Source organism: Stegastes partitus, unplaced genomic scaffold (assembly GCF_000690725.1).
Source record: "Stegastes partitus isolate 25-593 unplaced genomic scaffold, Stegastes_partitus-1.0.2 Scaffold1310, whole genome shotgun sequence".
In the NCBI taxonomy this organism is placed as follows: domain Eukaryota; kingdom Metazoa; phylum Chordata; class Actinopteri; family Pomacentridae; genus Stegastes; species Stegastes partitus.
Genome location: NW_007579041.1, coordinates 5,059 through 26,336, shown reverse-complemented (window position 1 = coordinate 26,336; position 21,278 = coordinate 5,059). Strand labels below are relative to the sequence as shown.

At 41.7% G+C, this 21,278-nt stretch overlaps 1 protein-coding gene across 1 annotated transcript; it reads left to right on the top strand.

Moving 5' to 3' along the window:
• Positions 1–46: 46 nt before the first annotated feature.
• On the top strand, positions 47–19,958 carry LOC103369616 (MICAL-like protein 2). The gene is made up of 16 exons (XM_008298369.1): positions 47–251; positions 2,785–2,833; positions 5,857–5,998; positions 6,078–6,265; positions 6,523–6,650; positions 7,566–8,300; positions 8,409–8,617; positions 10,192–10,255; positions 10,837–10,976; positions 11,171–11,235; positions 11,677–11,800; positions 11,914–12,016; positions 14,843–14,916; positions 14,998–15,112; positions 16,488–16,534; positions 18,412–19,958. Exons 1-16 carry the CDS (start codon positions 109–111, stop codon positions 18,486–18,488), a joined length of 2,403 nt encoding a protein of 800 aa, XP_008296591.1. The 5' UTR covers positions 47–108; the 3' UTR covers positions 18,489–19,958.
• The last annotated feature ends 1,320 nt before the right edge of the window (positions 19,959–21,278 follow it).

The following is a 21,278-nucleotide window of genomic DNA, read 5'->3' as shown; positions in this document are numbered from 1 at the left end:
CGAAAGTTTTTTTTCTGTGGGAGGGAGAGAAGGGGATAGAAGGAGGGGGAGCTCTGTGCGCCACGGCGGCTCCGCTCGGCTCCGATCAGTCCGGCTCTGCGCTCCGGGATGTCGGCCGTCAAGGCTCTGCAGCAGTGGTGCCGGGTCCAGTGTGAAGGATACCGGGATGTGTCCATCACCAACATGACCACGTCCTTCAGGGACGGCCTGGCTTTCTGCGCCCTCATCCACAAGCACAGATCCGATCTCATGTAAGTAGCGATGAAACTGGAAGACTACATGGGCAACAAAAGACTAACAACAGGCTCGTTTTATGAAGTTACACAAGTCAGTCAGTGCTGTGTGAAGCCTGGCGTTTAACCAATGACAGATCACTGCGTTTAGCCCGCTTTCAGCTTTATTGTAGGCTTCAGCAGTTTTATTTATGACAGAGAACAAGCCTGAGCTCCATGGGTCTGAAGGAAAAACAGGAGAAGGAGCTCAGCTGTGGAGTTTAGGGACTGAAGGGGCCAACATGCAGCCACCCTGCCCCCCAAAGTGGTCTGCAGAGAGGACCTCTTACCATTCTGGGATGTTTAACTTTGTATGCAATACATGTAGGCTGGATTTGACTCTTCTGGGCTGCAGGTCATGATCTAAATCAAACAATTACATAATAAAACACTTTTAATTTGACCATATTTGAAACTGAAAGCAAAAACCATCCATGGCAAAGATCAACAGGTGTGTAGCCTATGGAAGCAAATTTCTAGAATTGAACCTTACAACAGCAAAATTAAAACTTTGGAATATTTTACTTTGAAAAGCATCTATCTAAAGTGAAACAGTGAGTTTCAGTTTGACAGTCTTGGAGATGGTGGACGGATGGCCCAGAGGAGTTCTCCCGAGGAGTTCTTTTCTTGACATTTCCTTGATGAGCCGGCAACATCTCTGCAGGGTTCATCAGCCCCAAAAGTGCCGTCCCAACCTGTCACAAGGCCTTTTTATCCAGAGCCGTGCCTGCTGCCTGTGAAGCTGCCTCTATAGGCTTTTGCAAGTTCCTTCCTCTGATCTCCAAACCTCGAAGCAGTCTGTTGGTAGAAGTCGCCATAAATCCTCCGCATCCCACCTCCACAGAGTCGACTCCAGCTGCAGAACAGTGCTTCAGCAGCCAACTCTGCATAGTTTCATGTGCTCAGTCACTAACTCTTTGCTGGGTAGGGTGAGCTCAATGAGATCTACGTTGTCTTAGTCTCTGGGGAAAAGTGTTGCCAGCCATCATCCTGCAGTCTGTGATCAGGTGCAGCGGGCCCCATTCTGGTGACTCTGGTGATGAGGAGACGTCCATGCACGTGGGAGCTGGGAATTAGTGGCACGCTCAAATGTTAAGTCGAGGTTCTTTAGGACATTTGTAGCTTCCTTGGTGAGGCTGAGCTTTTATCCATGTGTTTGAAGAAGGCTGACAGGTGTAGCAAAGGAGACCTTGGTTCCTCTCTATACTACTGATGAAGACCGACTGGTGTGGGACGGAGTAAAAACTAAGGATTGCTTAGACCAGATCTGAATGTTTAAGTTGCTTCAACACCTAAATTCAAGCTTCAAGCGTAAACATCAAAGATACCAAAGCTGAGCCATGGAGCCGGAACATAGTTGATCATTGTTTGCTTCCTTAGTTGCTGCTCATGTTGCATATTTATTGAAATAAATTAGTTTCCAACTATGTAAAATAAAAATTTAACAGCTTTAAAAGCAAAAAGTTAAGATGTCATAGACTTAGGTTAGGGAATGTGTAGTCGTTTGCAAAGTTGTTCAACAAACCTGCTATTTTGAGGATCTCATCCAGTTTAGGGTTGCAGCTAACAAATACTTTAGTTAATAATCATCTCATTTTGGATTATATAATTGATGGATAAAAAAAAAGTTTCTAAAGCTCAAGGTGACGTCTTCATACGTTGGTTTCGTCTGACAAACAATCCAAAACTCAGATATTCAGTCTATATTAATAAAACTAGCTATAATTCTTGCAGCATGTTGTCATGTTTAAAAGCAGGAACCGGTGTTTGTTTGCTGATATACTGACTCAGCTCCGTACAGTTTGTCTACATGTGTCACATCCTTCTGACGCTGCAGCCAGAAAAAGATATCAGCCGTTTATCTCTTATCGCTGAGTTTCTTCTGGAAAGAAAAGGGGAAAAGATCAACTCTTTGTTTTTTTCCAGGATGTTTTTTTTTTGATAACTACTAAGACATTTCCATCAGGGAACAATGGGTAACACTTTGTCTTGAACACCAAAAAGTCTGAGTAAGATCTGTCCATGTAAGGCCTTGGTTTCACTTTTCAGATGCTCCAAAGCCGTTACTCATCATCTTTAACTGAGCTTTGGACAGCTTCACACAGAGACGCCTGGTGTTGTTCCAGAGAGGTCATTAGACAGACACTGCTTTCCCTTCCAGAAGAGACACAGCTGCTCCGACTCTGTGCGTTCCAGTTTTTACCCTCAGCCAGACCAGCATGTGCGGCGGCACATTTCATGTTTACATGGGCTGAAGCACTAAACACTGGTTAAAAGGCTTTGCTCCAGTCTGCTCAATATAGACACTGTGATGAATGCAGGCTGAGCTTTGTGTTAGTCTCAGTTTTAGCTGATCGGTCACACTGTCACCGTCGTGATGAATGCTGCAGTGAGGACGTTATGCATGACGAAACTACTCATGTTCAGTCTGTACTGCCTGTAAACAGATGAAAGCAGAAGGAAGTTGGATCACATGTGTTTTGTTAATCATGTTTTTCCTGCTCTGTTGCAGCAATTTTGATTCTCTGAAGAAGGAAAATGTCTACGAGAACAACAAGCTGGTGAGATGTGTTTACGTTGTGCATTTTGACCTCCGAATGTTTTTAATTTGTTTTGTTTGACAAACTCTGATTTCCTGAACACACACAGTAGCTCTCTTAATGCTGATCCTCCATCCTTCTTTTGGCTCCACAGATGGCAGTGTTTGGTTTGCAATATTGCAACAGATATTTGATTGATCGCCATGAAATTTTGAACAGATATCCGTGTTTCAGAGATGATGAATCCTACAATGTTAAAGGTCCAGTGTTTAGGATTTAAGACGTTCTATCTATTGGTGTATTATCACATGAATTGCTGTGTTTTCGTGAGCTTAGAACAAGTCCTGCATTTATACAGAGGAAACAGATCCCCTTCCACCAAGTCCATCATGTTGCACTGCTCTGTTTCTACAGTAGCTCAGAATGAAGAAACAAAACTGTGGTTTGACTCGGGGCCTTTTACATTTGTCTCATTTCCAACATCCTCCAAAGTTTCTTCTACATTCTAGGAAGAGGAGGATGAGGTGAGAAGTACTCAGTCGGGTTCAATCTGCAACCTCACCATGAGATGCATCTGAATCCGACACATCTTTACATCACCAGCACATTTAGATTTCATTCATAAGAACAAACTGGAACAACTTTAGCTGATTCCTTCTTTATCCAACACTTTGATTTTGACCAAACACCTGGAAATCCAATGACATTTCCTTCAGTTTCAGCTGTACTTTGTGTTTATCGCTTACTTGCTAGCATGCTAACAGGCCTACGTACGGCCTCACATGGCAGTAGATTAATCATGCTTGCGTAAGTGATTTATCTCACCTACATCTGAACTGAAAATAACCTTAATGTTTGTAGCTGATTAATCATAGTTGATAAGAAAATAAATCACTCGGCCACTGACTAATAATTTTCGATACCTTTGCCGATACAATCCCCAGTTTCAGTGTTGATATCGAAGCACAGTTGCCACAGTTAAACACGATTTAGCCTCTTTATCATCAACATACTTCACACTGCTCAGTGCATTAGTGCCAAACTATCCTAACTAGATACGCCCAGCTGAAGATAATGTAGTCTAATGCAGCTCTACAACAATTCTGACCTTCATGAATTAAAATCAGCAGTTTTAGAGGTGCTCATTCAACTGTGTGGTCGTTGTGGAGGCTGCAGTTTGTGGTGCTGTTGAACTGTACTGCATTACTCAGTGCATTCATGTGGTGTTGGAATAATTTTGAAAAAAAAATTAGATTCAGACTGGGAAAATTAATGTGAGAGCCCGCTTAATGCAAAACAACAACTCAGAAAGTTGGTGAAAAAATTTAGTTTCATGATTGCCAGATCGTAGACATCCTACGCAGAAACTAGCAGGCAAAAGTAAATGTTGGGTTGATGGTAAAAAAATCTTGATCAGTGGTGTAAATTTCCATATTGCATATAATTTTTTGCTAACCTTTCATTTGTAATACGGTATTCAGTTGTAACTGTTGCTGTCCACAGGATTAGTTAGAAAGGTAGTAGCCCTTTGATAGAAGTCAGGTACAGCAATGATGTAGTGAAGTTGGCTATTTACATGCTGTTTAAACATTTTGAGCTATAAAATCTTTTTTGTAGTGTCCGCGTTGTTTCCACATTGCATTCCCATCAAGGTTGGAAGAACAACTTCCCAACTTAGGGGAAAATGGGGCCATCTGAAGAGAAAGTATGCAAACCCTAAGTGGTGTTCCTGTTATTTTGTCTACCCCTTTTATATGAATGAGGGTAGTCTAGGTAATAGAAATTAAAGGGATTTAGTTCAATTAAAAACATTCTCAGTCTTGACCTTGGACTTAATAGATTCATCTGAAATCCACTGACTAGCACCCACATCTAAACACAGATGCTGATGAAACCTATGAGGTGCTCCAGAAAAGCTAATTAATGGAGTTTGTCTTAAAGTTGTTCTGGTAAATGGAAACACTTTTGGTTTTCTAGTGGTGGGCAGATAAAACAAGCAAACTGAAGTTGTCAACTTCTGAGTGAATTTAAAAGAGTAAATAAGGAATAAGTTGATTAAAAAAATGATCATCAGCGTTGACATAACGTGAAACAGCGTAACGAGGTGTTTTCCAAATCAAAAAGCATTTAGGTTCAGTATTAGCTGGGAGGAGAACGTATGACCAAACAGACTGTTTCAATATGGGTGCTTTGATTTTGGCTGCTTTCTTGCATTATTTACTTTCATTTTCTCCCTAAAACCTCATTACTAGACTCTGAACTGTGGGACTGACGAATATCTCAAATGTCTGCTATTTAAAGTTAAACAGAATAAAAGCTAAAATTGTCAATAATTGTGTGACATTACGTGAAATTTCACATGAAAGAAAGTTACAACATCTTAGTTGTTCAAATAGCCGAACACCATATGTGACTGAAGTGCCACAGGGCACAGCAAGTAAACAGTGTTTTTATGGCTTCCTTCATCATCTGGTAACTGATTAAGATTTGTTCCTGGTGCTCTTTGGCCTGCCTCTGCTTGTTGTTATTTTTTCTTCCTTGGAAGTGGTGAATGTGAGTGTAGTTTGGAAATTCCTGACTTACGACTCACTATTAATGTCGGTACATGCGGTGTAGATGTAACAAGTGCTCAAAGAGATTTGAATGTAAGATATAAAATATGAAGACAAACAGCTAAACTTTCTTTTATAAAGGAAAAACAATGCTTATATTCATGTATTCCAAAACAACTATATAAGAAAAAGTATGTATGTACGACAATTACATCACATTTATCTGCACTGTTGCTCAGGATGTCAAAACAGTGGCCAGAAGTGAAAGAAAAACTACGTCAATGTCCAAAGACGATCCAGTGTAAATACAGCTGGTATTATTCTTTAACCTGGAATGTTTCTGGTATGATGTAGAACAAGTCTTTCACGGTGGTCTCACAAAGTCAGACATTCTGCTCTCATTTGATTTGTTGGAGCGTTGGGCTTTTCTAAATAAAACAGAATTTTTAAAAAATGTTATTCTTTGTTGGATAAATTTGATTTTATTTGCAGGCGTTCAGTGTTGCAGAGGAGCAACTGGGAATTCCAGCGCTGTTGGATGCAGAGGACATGGTGGCTCTTAAGGTTCCAGACCGCCTCAGCATCCTGACGTATGTCTCGCAGTACTACAACTACTTCCATGGACGCTCCCCGAGTGAGTACCAGCATCTGTCTGTTTCTGCTTTTGTCCGTATGTCCTTGTCTCATCTGCATATCTGTGTGTCTGCACACAGTTGGAGGTATGGGAGGTATAAAGCGTCCAGCCGACGCTCCCACCGATGAGCCGTCTGGGAAGAAGAACCAGGCGGTGACGGCTAAGGTGTTCCCCTCTTCTAAGCCCGCCAGAGAGAACAGCCCTCCCCCCTCCTCCAACATCACAAGGCCCGCTCCTTCCCCAAAACAAACCCGAAGTACAACAAAGGTAAACGTCACCACCTGAATACTTCACGACACAGACAGCAATTCTAAAAATACAGTCTAAAAAAGTCTCGATTTTGTAATGTATTACTGACCAAGACTGTGGAAGTTTGTCAAGCCAAATACGTCAGAGATGACCTAAACAAACGGATGTGTCACTTTGTCTGTGTCAATAAATGAACAAATTGCTATTGCAAAATAAACAAAAGCACATGTTACAATGAATGAAGTTCCCCCCTCATCCCCTCTCTTCTCTTCTAGGATGTTCTGGTGGATAAATCCCACCAGGCCGGCACGCTGAGTAACAAATGTGTGTTCTGTAACAAGCATGTTCACCTGGTGCAGCGACATCTAGTGGACGGGAAGCTCTATCACAGGAGCTGTGCAAAGTAAGAACATCTTAGTGTGTTTAAGTTTAATCACAGCGACTCATCATATTCTGTGAAGCTTAGAGTCTGATATCACAGTACTGGTAGAGTTGACTTTGTAAATCCAGAAAGGTAACTGCAGTATTAACATATCATTAATGGATTATGATAATAGGATTACAGTATTCATTTGATTTATTTCATTTTAAATACTGAATTGATAATTGATTTTTAAAGGAGGTTTATATAATTTCATATGGACCCTTATATCCTTTATATCCAAGACATGGATTACACGACCAAAGCATGTTCTGGTTGCAGCTTTATTGCTCATTCGAGTTAAACTAGTGTAAAAAAACAAACAAGCAAAAAAAGCAGCATGATATATGATATAAAGGAAGAATAATCCAATAACATCACATGAATGTCACTAGAATTGAAAAGAGAAAAGAACCAGACGATGCCGTTACCACGAAGCGAGGCTACTTAGCTTTTAGCAGCACTAGTTAATCTGGTGTTTTTCAGATGATTTAATGCTGACATTATTTTTGGTGTAACAGACTCACTTTCTAAGATTGTGGACCATCATTTTTTAGTTACAAGAAACTGAAAAGTTGGTAAATTAGCTTTAGCTAAAGCTGTCCTACCAGCTATCAGTCTGTAGTCGGATATCAGTTGGTTGTTGTTTTTTTTAGGTGGAACCATAAACTTCATTTGGTAAACTAAACTGTTAAACATGTTATTTTTATGTCTTAACTACATTTTTAAACAACATCTTATTGCAGTGTTTTGGCTTTGCAGGACAGCGTAGCGACAAAGGAGGCGTATTCAAGCTTAAACAGCACCAACAGCAGCTCTGACAGGCCAATCTCTGAGCTCTGGACAGGAGTTCCTTCATTGCACCCTTTAATGTGTGTTGTCTTTTCTGTCTTTCAGGTCACTGTCACCTGCAAATGCACCTCTTTGGAGTTTACCCACAAACACCCCTGTTTCCAAATTCACTCCTCCACCAGACTCCAGTAAAACCAGTACACCTGCTCCAGCTCATACACCCTCCAGACTGGGACCGTCATGGCTGACAGACAAGCCCAGCTCTCCTCCCAGCGTCTCCAGCACTTTTTCTACTTCGTCTCCTTCCCGATCTGCATCAGGTCTCTCTCCCGCTGCTAAAGAAAGTCCGACAGCCGTGGTGTCCAAACCCGCAGCTTCTCATGACGTCACTACGACCACCTCCATCAGCAGCAGGCCCACTCCTACCCCTCGAACCTCCACCACTGCCGCCAAGACACACCAGTCCAAGCTCAAGTTCCTCCAGTCAGACAACACCACTAACAAGGAAGAGAAAAAGACCTCAAGCGTCAACATGGACATAAATAAAGGTCAGAGTGCGGGTGCTAAGACACAGGATGCCAAAGCAGGAAAGGCTGTTACTGTGGTTGTAAATGTTGGTGCCACTGGGAAAAAAGAGGTAAATGTGAGCTCGGATAAAGGCGGGGATAAAGCTAAAGCAAGTAATGTTGGTGGGAAGCTGAGTTCAAAACAAGAAGACAGTGAGAGCAACAAGGAAAAAGCATCAGCAGCGGCCTTCATCTCCAAGAAACTGGCTGAGGAGAACAACAATAACAACAGTAAGCCATCGTGGTCGACTGTAGCTCTGAAGAAAGTTGAAAAGTAAGTAGCCTTACCTCAGACACACATGATTACACTTGACTTCCTGCTTCGGCCTGACCTCTGCTGGTAAAGGATGGCATTAAACATGAGATCCTTGCTTCTACTCAGGCCTCAGGCTCCAGTGGAGACGCCTAAGAGGGAGACGGAGGGTGTCAGAGGGAGGGTGAGGCTGAAAGCAGATCGGTCAATCCTCGATGACTTGGGTTCTCTAGACCCGCCGAAACCTGCTCCCAGTCCGGCCAGCAAGGGTGGACTCAGAACCAGGACTCCAGATAGAGGAGAATCAAAGCCTTCCAGTACATCACCCAACACCTCAGGTTAAACTCACACTTCTGTGCATAACGTGGTTGAGCTGGTAGCCATGTTGGTATGCAGGGGTTCACTCAGGAATCGCTTTTTGTGAATAATGTAGTGAGTAGATGGCGACCTAAACAATAATCACACTCAGTACATACTGGATGTGGTGTTTGATGTGCGAAACAACACAAAGTCCGTCCGTCTTTTATCACCTAAAAAACTCAGGGAAACCCAGATATGTTTGTGACTGATGTGTTGTTACGTATGAGAAAGTGCTGGAGGTGCTGCTTTTTTGGAGGAGGTTATTGTCACAACACATACATTTACTGTATTTATACTATATTGTAAGATGGCGGATGGCGGCAGAAACCTAAAAAAAAAAAAAAACAGAACTAATGAGGTGCTGGAGCAATGACCAAAACTCTAATATGTGGAAAGCAAATTTTTCCATCGACTTAAATCTAAAATAAAATTCTACATGTTGTGATTTCACTTTGCCACTAAACAAACTGAATGACTGCTCAACCCTACTTTGTAATTCTCAAAGTGAAGCCTGCAGCTCACTTTTAAAACACAAGTCCTTGATCGCTTCCTTAGTCTATTTAAAATCAGGAAACTTGAGAAAATTAAATGTTTAGTGGGAAAAATATATGCAAACTGGTCGCACTTGATCATGGCACCCATTTATTCAGGTGAAAGCTGCTCTGTGCAGAGGCACCGATTATTTGTTTCTGTAGAATTCTGTGCGTGTTCTATTGATTTTTTGCTGAACTAACAACATTGTTTAAAATCACAGAGCATCCGCTTGGCAAAAAATTGTGAACAAAACAACATGAACTGATTTTACAAACGATCAGGAATGTGGAAGTTTATCAAACCAAAAGCAATCTAAATATAATTTATTGCCGTTCTGGGAAATTTACAAACACGTGGAATTTAGGTTTTTCCCAAAGCAAAGGGGAAAAGCAGGGATTGACTTGACCCAGTAACTGAGTGGTTAGGATACATACCACATGGGTACAGATGCCTGGCAGTGAGCTCCTAGATCAATTCCCGGATGGCCAAACCTTTGCTGCATGTCATTTTCCCTACTCTCTTTTCCCACATTTTACATCTCCCAAATAAAAACAAAAATACTACTTAAAAATGAAAAACTATCAAAGTTGTATCCAGCTGTTCTGATCTATCCATGATTGAAGGGCTTCACTGATGTCTTGCTGACACATCCATGTTAGTCCACCTAATGTAATACTTTTATCTCCCGGGTGCTTCATTAATCTGGTCATTGTAGGAATCTTTCAGCAGCTCTGTCTTTGAGCAGCATTTTTATTTATTTATCTCAGTTTTATTTAGTTTTGTGCCTTGTCTCTGTATGCTTTGTCTTTTGTTTTATTGTGAAACTCTTTGCGACATCCCATCTAATAGGTACGAGGAGGCTAAAGATACGACTGATCTTTATGTTGTTCTTCCCCATCATGTGTTTGACCTGCTTGTTGGTAGAAAGTAGCATCTCTGTATAAAACAGATAGGAACGAACACTGAATAGTAGGTGACACTGAAGGAGGAAGAACTGATTTAGTTTTTTTCTCCACAGCATCAGAAAATGAGTCTCCTGCAGACTGGAGGTCGATGCTCAAGCCTGTCTCCAAAGCATCCAAGTAAGACTTGTTTTGTTGACTTCATTTGTTCTGTTTTGTCACCATTTTATGTATCTGGGTAATTCCTCCACCTTTCTGCCTTCGAACCAGAAGGCAGAAAGGTGATTTGATAACGGCAGGGAGTATCTATACGTGGGTGGGCTTTCAACATATCGACATCATGAAGCATTAACTGTACGGGCTCTTTTTTTTTTTTTCTCCCTCCTGATGTCCTGTCCATCCATCCATCCTTTGATCCAGTCTTTCATCCATCTCCAAACATTCCTCCCACAGGAAGCCTGTACCTGCTGCTCCTCCAAATGGCTCAGCCATCATTTGTAGTCGGAGCTTTCAGTCTCTGCTCTTCCGCCACATGCATGCGATCCCCAAGTGGTGTCAGGACTGAGTAGAGTCCTCCGTGGTGCAACATATGCTCAGAGCCCAGAGTTCCTCTCCCCACATGACCTTTACTCTCGCTCTCATGAATCAAAACTAAGGAGTGCAGCAGGACGGAGAAGGGACTACCTGTACGAGCTGATAAACTGCCTCAAATTAAATCCTCTCTCTTTCTCTTTACCTGCTCATCCTTCATCCTTCCACAGACCTGCTGGTCCTTCACAGTCGTCCACTAAACCATGTCCTAATGGAGCTGGAAAGACTTCAGAGCTCTCTGTTGGGCCTTCATCGTCCTCCTCTCATCTTCCCACCCCAAGCATTTGTGTCACTCCAGCAGCATCAAAGGGTAAGAACGTGGACACCTGTGCTGTCATTTGGCTCTATTTAAATATAAATTGGACAAGCTCGTACACCGCCATCTCTTCAAAGTGCTGTTGTTCTACATGGACATGGATCTTCCAAAGAGTTTTCTGTGAATCCAACCCCTCTGGGTTTCATCCTTCTTTTTTGTTTTCAATGTTTTATCTCTTTGTTTTTCAGGAGTTCAAAATGGTCAGAAAGAACAACCTGCAAACGGTATCAAGTCAGAGCTGAAGCCTTCCAAGGTATTAAACCACAGACCGAAAATATGTTTGGTTTACCTTTTGTTTTAGTTTATTTTATTATCAAATGTATTTTTTGTTTAATAGAAACAAACACTTAGAAGATGACACCTTGCTCCAGTGCATGTCAATCATCCATGTACTGTATTGGTTACTGCTGCAGCTTCACTTTAAATCAGTTTGGCCGACAAACTATCCCAAAGTTACTTTGCTCATTCTAATTAGATGAAATTTAAGTGTGTGCTGAGACGAAAGAAAATAACAGTAAAGTTAGGAAAACTTTGATTTTATTTTATGTACTGATTGCTGGCAACAGACTAAACAAAAAGTAGTTCTTATTTTTGCTTTACACTCAGTTGAATGAATTTATTTTGCAATTTTTTTTGGTTGATATCTTCTATTCAGTTTGGTCTGCCCGTGTTTGTGTGTGTGTCATATCTTTAGACGAAGCCAGACTACATTCCCAAAGAGGACATCATAAAGGAGCTTAAGGACATTGAAGATAACTTGAACGAGCTGGAGAAGAGAGGAGTCGAGCTGGAGGTGAAGCTGCGCCGCAGCGAGGAAGGTGAGACAAACACATGTAATGTATGAGCCTCCTCTTCAGTTGGTGTGAAATACAAGGACGACTTCAAGGAAGGGGTGTATGTCGGATTAACTGTTTGTGTGTTTGTGTGTCAGAGGGTGACGATGACTCTCTCATGGATGAGCTCATGGTTGAGTGGTTCAACTTGATCAGGAACAAGCAGGTGGCCATACGCCGGGAGTCTGAACTGGTCTACGTGTGAGTACACACATGAACACACTTAGAAAAGGGGCATGCCACTATTTAGCGATTAGTGAAACAGACTTGTGGCCAGAAGGTTGACAGTTTGAATTCCCAGTGTCCTCCCTCCTCCGTCCCCCAGCAGGGCGTCCTGGAACAGGGCAGCTCACCCCCCACTGACTGTAGGGACCAAACAGAAGTGTGAAGCAGGATGCTGCTTAATAGAACACATACACCGATCAGTCACAACATTTAAACCACCTGCCTAATATTCTGTCAGTCCACCTCTTGGTGCCAAAAGAGCTCTGACCCGTCGAGGCCTGGACTCCACAAGTCCTCTAAAGATGTCCGGTGGTATTGACACCAAGACCTTAGCCACAGGTTTCTTAAGTCCTGGATGTTGTGAGGTAGGGCCTCCATGTATTGGATGTGTTTTCACCACAGGTGATTGGATTAAGATCTGTGGAGTTTGGGATTGAGTCAAAGAGTTGACTTGATCTCCCATGTCCACATTCACGGATTCACAAAATGAAGCACATTTGCATCAAGTCTGTGAGGGCTTAGGGTTGTCAAACTTTCAAATCATCAAACGCATGAGAACTCTAGACTGACGTTTTGAGCACTTTGTCTACACTTTCCAGAAGTCTGCATTTCGGCAGACTTTACCAGGAGGAATTTATCCACAGTTCATGGCATTGTGATGTTAAACACAAAGTTACCAGGTGAAGCCCTGAAACGTGTGAGAAAAAGGGTGAACAAACAAGCATGGAATTAGCAACCAATCCCAATGTTACAAGAAAACAATAACTTATGTATCTATAAGCACATACTGTATCTCACTGCTGATTTACAGCCAAAACTCTGTGCAGTTGTTTGTCCTATGATGGTATGAAGATGAATTCCAAATATGCTTTGAATAAAGTAAGAAATGGAAAGTAAAAAGTACCAAACCATGTGCTGACGTCATCAAGGTTACATGATATGTCACAAAGCGCTGTCCCATTCTATCTCATTTCAAATCCTTGCAGCCTCTCACACTTAATCACTAACCAGGTGAAGTCCGGTGAGTCTGTGAAGAGGTTTAAGTTTGGGACTTGGTCTTTTGTCATGTTCCTCAAACTATTTTTGAAGACTTTTTGCAGTGAGGCAGAGAGCTGAGGGATTACCCTTATCATGAAAGGGTATATGTCTGCAACAATGTTTAGGTAGATGCCTACGTAAATAGTGAATGTTCTGCACTTACATGGCTCCTTTGTATCTTAGTGGTACTCAAAGCGCTTTACAGTGTGTTTCTCATTTGTCCACTCACACACATATTCATACACCAATGGTGACAGAGTTGCTATGTTTGGTGCTACCTGCCATAGGGAGCAACTTCAGGTTCAAGGACACAGCCACAGCTGCCCTAGGCACCTACACTCAGGTGTCAAAGTAGCATCCACATGAATGCAGCACCCAAGGTTTCCCAGCAGAACGTTACCCAGAGCATCACACTGCCTCTGCCAGCTTGCATTCTTCCCATACGGCATCCTGCTGCCATCTTATTCCCAGGTAAATGTCCGTCACGCCACCAGCCATCCATATGATGTAAAAGAAAGCATTATTTGTCAGACCAGGCTTCCTCCTTCCTCCATTCCTTCACGGTCCAGTTCTGATGCTCACGTGATGATTTTAGGTGCTTCTAGCAGAGGTCAGCATGGACACTCTGAGCAGTCTGCAGCTCCACAGCTCCATACACGGCAAGCTGTGATGCACCGTATGTTCTGAGTCCTCTCTATCGTGGCCAGCGTTTAGGTTTTCAGTCATTTGTGCTACACTAGCTAATTTATGGGATCGGACCACACAGGCCAGCCTTCCCTCCCTGTGCATAACAGTGAGCTCTGGACACCCGCGATCCTGTTGCCAGTTCACTGGTTGTCCTCCCTTGGACCACTTTCGGAAGGTACTAATCGCTGCATACTGGGAACACCCCACAACACCTGCCATTTTGGAGATGCCCTGGCTCGGTTGTATAACCATCATAATTTTGCCCTTCGCTCAGGTCCTCATGCTGCCCATTTGTCCTGTTCCCAACACGTCCACTTCAAGAACTGACTGTTTTCGGTTTTAATGTTACGACTGATAGATGTACACTGCATCTATTCCTTTGATAACTAAATGCTAAAGACGCTCCGCTATCAGGCATTTTTTTTGGATGGCTTATGGTGTCTTGAGTTTGAAACTGATTTAATCGATGTTTTAATTTTGAAAATAGGATAGTGACAAACCTACAGAGAGTTATAACTCACCTCACACCAGTGTTTTGGCGTCTTTTACCTCATTGTTTTGGTTTTATAGCGTACAACTGTTTTGAAATGTTTTCCAGTCTCATAAAATAGTTCTCTGCTGCACACAGCTAAGAGACAAATTTAGCAAAGACCCTGTGAACATGGTGGAGTATTTAACAGTCAAGGAGTCAGACAACATACTCAGGAGTTGGTAGAGATCTAAAAAGACGTAGCGGGAGAGTAAAGAAACACAACTTCAAATGAACTTATAATGCCATATTAACTTTATAAGGTGACATCCAGCTTGTCAGTGACAGTCTTGTCTTTAAAGTTTGTTTCTTCTGCCCCAGAGTCCCCAAAAACGTATTAGTTCAGGTGAAAAAGTTTGATGATGCTAATGCTGTTACAACCTATAGGAGCAAACGACATCAGATTTTGTAAAATTACACATAGCAGCCGTCATGTCAATGAAATTTGACTGTATTTGCACCTTCTGATTAATATGAGCAACAGTGTGGAATATCACAAGTGTGTTTTTCTGCAGTAACACATATTTTCTGTTTTCCATTATGTGCAGTGGAAGAACTCAGGACCTGGAGGAACAGCAGCCCAGTGTTGAGCAGGAGCTCAGGAGACTGATGGAGAAACCAGGTGAGGACTTCAGATGAACAAACTCAACACAACAGAGACGGAGGTCCTGGTCTGAGACTAAAATCTGTTTTTTGTGTACAGAACATCTGAAAACAGCCTGGGACAAAAAGAAAGAAAAGCAGCTGATGGACAAACTGGTGGAGATTGTCAACGACAGAAACGCTATTATAGACGGCCTGGACGAGGACAGACTCAGGTGAGTGTTTGGACAGGCAACATGAGGGAGCGTGTAGTTTAGAAGGTTATGGTTTTAGGATGATTAGATCCATCCTGGGTACAACATGGAGTTTTTTTGACGCACAGTCAGTTTTCAGACATAAACTGTGGTTACATAGAACCTGATATTCTGCTAATAATCTGAAAAACAGCTCCATCAGAACACAGATGCCTCATGTAACCACTTCTGTTGGAACAGACTTGCCCGACCAGCCAGATTGAGAGCGGTGGAAACAGCTTTAATAATCTGCTCAGTGTTAAAACATTAACACCAAAGGTCCACCTGCACTCCTCCACTGTTTGAAGAATGCAGGAGGATTATGTTCTGCTGAGATTATTGTTTAATCAGAAAGAGCAGCAGAAATGCATAAGTTAATACGTGTTCTCCGTAAAGTTGAAACAAAACCTTCTTCCCAGCAGATTAGTCAATTCATTGCAAACAGAACCACTTAACACACGTCAAAAATGTCATGTTCTGCTTCGGGGCATGTAAATACACGTCTTATTGGACAGTTTTATTTAGCATCCATGTGGACAGTCAAGTTTAATCTCCAGTCAGAATGATTTCAATCATGTTAAGGAAGTATTATCTATCTTTCTGCAGACAGGGATTCTAAACCAAGACGTATTTAAAAGCAAAGCAATAAAGTCGGTCCCATGATTCTTTGGAACAAGTGGTCGTGTTTCACTCAAAGTAAAAATTCCCAAAACAAGAAGTGAAGAATGCTGCAGTGCAGGTTCTACTGAGCGCTGACAGGAAAACCGCCTCGGGTCTGATGACTGTGGGTTGCAGACTTCATATAGTCATCGACTGCAAAAGATTTAGGTCCACATATGATGTTAACAAAGTCTATTTTAATTTGCCAAATACAAATGTTTCGAAGAAGGTTATAGTTCTTGCACTCTTAACTGACCTCACAGTGATGCTGAAACTAACATTTGATGATCAATACAGTTAATTATTACTAAAATTCTTTATGTTGTGTATTAAGCAAAAATGTGAAGTATTCCCTTCCCAGTCCCTTTTTTGTCATTGTTTGATACCTTTAAGTCAGACAGCTGGTCAGACAAATCAAATGATTTTAAGCTGTCTCTGTTGAAGATTGTGATGAGCACTTTTCAGTTTATTCTGACATTTTATTGACTAACATCTAATCAGTTCCTACGAGAAACAGGATAATAAAATCTGTAAGGCTTTATCTCACTGTCAGTTGTTTCTTTGGTTGAGTGTGCCACGCTCACTGACTCCTACAGTTCTCACAGAAGGCATAAATATACAACATAGAGTAAATGCTGACAAGTGTACGGACTGGAGTTAATCTGGGTTTGCTTTTTGTGCGTTCTCTTTTTCTCAGGGAGGAAGAGGAGGACGAGCAGCTAAACAAGATGATGATGAATTTCAGTGAGTGTCTCCACCACCTCCACAGGCCACCTGCCCCCCTCTCCGCTCTGTTCATTAGTTATCACAACCTCAGTGTCACTACAACTTAGTTGGCTTATAAATTATCCAATTGAGGATTTCCATCATGGACACCTCTAATTGAAGTAGATAGAATTCTCATTGTGGTTTATGGAAGTGTGTGTGTGTGTGTGTGTGTCTGTGTGTCTGTGTGTGTGCGTGCGATGCATTTTTTAAGGGTGCCACTGGGCGATGTTTTCTGCTAATGGAAAAAGCATCAAACAAAACGCTCCCCCTCTTTTTGTCAGCAGCGTTCCTATTAGACAAATGGATAATGTAGACGGTTAATTTGACCCTCTGATAGCGCCGAGTCAAAGCCGCCTTCATTTGCAATTCATGACCGGGAAAGCAGGGCTGAAATTGAGGAGATTTATTGAACTTCAGTGAAAGGTCATTATGTTACAGCGAATGAATGCCGACCGTGGGCTAAAGACTAGCCATTTCATTTTAATGTATTCATAAAGTTAATGCCAAAGTTTCACAGTTCATTCTCACTTTGAGTACAGTCATGTGTTGGTTTACACACATGTTGTGTCACATGCATTACGGATGCTGCACCATATATCTGCTCTTAACACCATCGCTGCTTTGTTTTGATTGGTTAACAGGCGTCAGGGCATTTCAAACACATGACGGGATTGGGTTGCAGCAGCTATTTATACATTTATTACTGTCTATCTTAAAGTTCTCAGGGAGTCCTAGCTAGTGTTTTAAATCATGATTCGGTAAACTAGTGTCTACCATCAAAACTGAACTTAAAGCATCTATATTATGCACATTTTTCAGGTTTATATGTTTATATTTGGGGCCTGCTAGACTATGCTTCCATGCTTTAATGTGAAAAAACCTGCTTCATTTTTGGTTGTTTTTTTTTTAGGGCCCCCCAAGTCTGCTCTGATTGGTCAGCAGATGTTGGTTATGTGTCATAAACCCACATCTGTATACCTCTAGCGGAACTCAAGTGGGGAAATAACGGCGGATTGCGAAGGAGCTGCTCAGTCTTTAAGAGTTTGGCCGAACTAGCTGCTCGGCAGGAGTCAAACAAATATTTACCCAGTGATGAAGGGTCAACTGATGTGTTTTTTTTCATGGCTGAGTCCAATCCTGATTATTAGTCATCAAGGAGGCTGATAATTTGAAATTGGAACCAGTATAAATATATATTTGCAGCAACACAACACAAAATGTAGTTGAAATGCCTTTGTTCATTGATATTTTACATATATTTCCTTAAAACAGAACTTCTCCTCCATTTGTTCTTGTGATGTTAGCAGGTTTTTACTTGACATGTAACCAGTCAGATAGTGCTGTGGATGCTCAAGACCACAGAGGTGTGACCACACACAGAGAGAGGCAGCCGCATCAGAGTCAGTGTGGCACATTTTGAAATGTATTTAGAGGTAATGGGGAAAACCAGTAGTACTATTTAGAAAAATGCTGAATACTGAATCCAATAGTTTGCCAGATAAACAGTCGACCCCTAAAAGTGACTTAAAGTAGCCTGAAACAAGGAGTTCCAGCACTATTCTGTGGGAGACAAAAACTTCTGTACCTTTGCAGACCTTTTACACGCATCAAAAACGATCGAGCACATTTATGAAATGTGAAAAGCTTAATATGGGCTTTTAGGACATGTCTCAATGAGTAAAGTAATCAAGAGCCGTCAGCTTGTAAACAAAAAGCCGCCGTCATTAGCTCGAAGCACTTCCAATGTTAACATTTTTGTAGAGGAAAATCTAGTTCCTTTCTAAGTTTACAGCTGGTATCACTTTGTTATATTTACCTACATGGAGAAACATGTTTTTATCTCTCTCTGGCAGACATCAAAAAGGACAAACCAAAGAAAAAGTCTCCGATGTCCAAACTCTTCGGCTGGGGAGGCAAGAAGGAAGGATGATGCTCGGCGAAACACACGCCGCCGTTTCTTGTCTTTGATGTTTCTGCTGCTTAACGTCAGTGTGCTCAGCCTGTGATTCATGGGATAACATGGGTGCTGCTTGTACATGTGTGGTCTGTCATCCTCAGCACTTCTTGAAAAATGCCCTTCCCTCTGTCGACTGCGTCACTCAAGATCTGACGTTACTCTTGCCTGCCGGCGTAAAAAACAACCCCACACACACACACACACACACAGGATGTTGAGGGGTTAATGACTCACCAGTCGTGATGTGATTGGGTTCAGTGCTCCAGTTGTTAGTTTTAATCCCCTTCTAGTCTTAATCTGTCGACTTAACGCTCACACACACACACTCTTGCTGTCTCCTTACATCGTCTTACTTGCGCAACTCATTGAAATGTTGGTTGTGTACAGTAAGACTGATGCTAATAGGCGTTAAAGAGCGAGATTCATTACAGAGGTCAGACAGCTGTCTCCTGCTCATGTGTTCGTTCAGACTACAAACCACTTGTGACCGAACTGTCAGCAACATCAGGGTCAGCGTCTGTGTGACCTCCTCCTCGTTGTTGTTGTTGTTGTGCATTTATCTTCCAGCTACTTTCTACTGTACAGAGTAAACGCAGCATTCAGATGTTTTTCTTGGACAATAAGTCGGCGCACTGCCCCTCTTTACTGTATATAATGGCATCTGGTAGACTAGTGGTTCCTATCAAAGGTCATCAGATGGCTGAGCACATTTCTACTCAACAAAAAAATGCTTTTTTTCCCCCCAGAATTGTTTTCGTCTTAAATGAGAAATAAGAGCCATACGAGAAACAAACACTATTTGGGGGAGCTCTCATAACCTGTACATAACTATGCAGTCTGTGATAAAGGCTGCTTGTAGCTTTCTTACTAAAAATCAGTGAGATTTATATATTTCATGAGCTTTCCAGCTACCCTTACAATAATTCCATTGATTTTCGATGCTAACGGCCTGATATTCTGGTCTTTCTTCCTCCTGTGGATTTGTTTTTTTTTTAGCTTTCTATTCAATGGATTTCAAGAGAATGTTTGATTTTTATTTTTTTTTTGTGGCAGACTGGAGGAAAAGAATGAATCTGCTTTGTGTCATGTGACTCTTAAGTCTCAGTGTTTGGTTGACTTGCTGCTTGTGTTGGGAATGCTAATAGTGGTCCACATTGGACCTGGATTTGTACTTGTTTTTTATAATTTCTCAGCTGATTTAACTGAATAGTGTTTGTCATAATTAGATATTATATGTGTTCAAGAGGCACTGAGGCAACTTTTGTGTGCTGTGACCAAACTGCTCACTTTTAACAGAACTCGTAGATAAATTTGACGTGTATAAATGTTCTCATCCCCTCTGTGGTACTTAACAGTCTGACTCTTAAATGGAGAAACTGTCCTGGATTTTAGATAAATAACTGTAGTAAATTTATTGAGTTCTAATAAAAAGATGGCAACAAATATTGAGCATGGTGTTCCCTGTGGTGATGTTTTACCTAACAGAACAGGTAGAGCGGGTTGTCCTCCAGTTGCAAGGTTGCCGGTTTGATCTCCGGCCCCTCCACAGTCGAAGCGTCCTTGGGCAAGACACTGAACCTGAAGTTGCTCCCCAATGGCAGGCAGCACCTTGCATGGCAGCTCTGTCGCCATTGGTGTGTCAATGGGTGTGTTAATGGGTGAATGGGTGAACGATAAAAACGCTATATAAGTGCAGACTATTTACTATTTACCAAACATACTACTGTGTGCTGTAGACCTTACATAGTGGATATGTTGCTAAGATAATGCTGCTCACATGGCTGGTGGTTGCAGCGTTATTTGCATTTTGCCTTCATCAGTGTAGGAATATCATATTGCCTAAATGTTATTTTAATTAATTGCTGTTTTTGGTAGTCTTGCACAGAAGTGTTCATTTAAAGTTGGCTGCAGTGTCTGTGGATGGCCACTAGGAGGCAGCATGTTCCTGTCCATGTCACACATGCTCTCAGCACATGAGGCCTTCTGTCTGAGTAAAGACCAGATTGGAGGTACGTCTCAGAGACCGGGTTACAGATGTTTGTTCTTTCTTTTTCTTCAATTTATTTTCTGAAAGAAAAGTTTTCAGCTTTGGGGTTTTCTTCAGGTTCCACCACAGCAGACAGGCTGAGCGAGACGGTCGCCTCAAACGCCGTCGTCTTTCCTAATTTTCAACTTTAGTTATTGCATAATACACATGCTGTCTTTGCTTTAGCTTCCTATTTTTTGTCAAACCTGAGAGAAGAACAAAACTAAACCAAAAAGGCACTAACAGGACAAATATTCTGCTGCATGTTGTAAAAAAAAAATTTAAAAAAAAGCTAAAACTTCTCTGAAACATTAAAATATGGCACTATTCTTTAGCAGTTTGTCCAATCCATTAGCTACTTTAAAGTGAGATGGAGGAAGGGAATGCCTATTTCCCAACCAGATTTGATAAGCTAGTGCGCAATTTCTGATTCAATACCACTTCATTTTACCAATTATATAAATAACACAATAATTAGTAGCACATTTCATGCAGGGAACAAAACAAAAATGTCATTTTTATTACAAGGATGCATTCAGTTGGTGGAAAAAAAGAGAATGTATGAACAGTGGCATGAATGATCAGTCTGTTCATCCTGACAGAACCAGTGCCAGTAGCATAAAACCAGTTCCTTTGTTTTTAAGTAGAAATAATCCTATTGGCTCCTCTTCAGCTGTGAGTACCCAGAATCATCACAACCTTTCACCCCACGAGTTAAGGCATTGCACATTGGACCT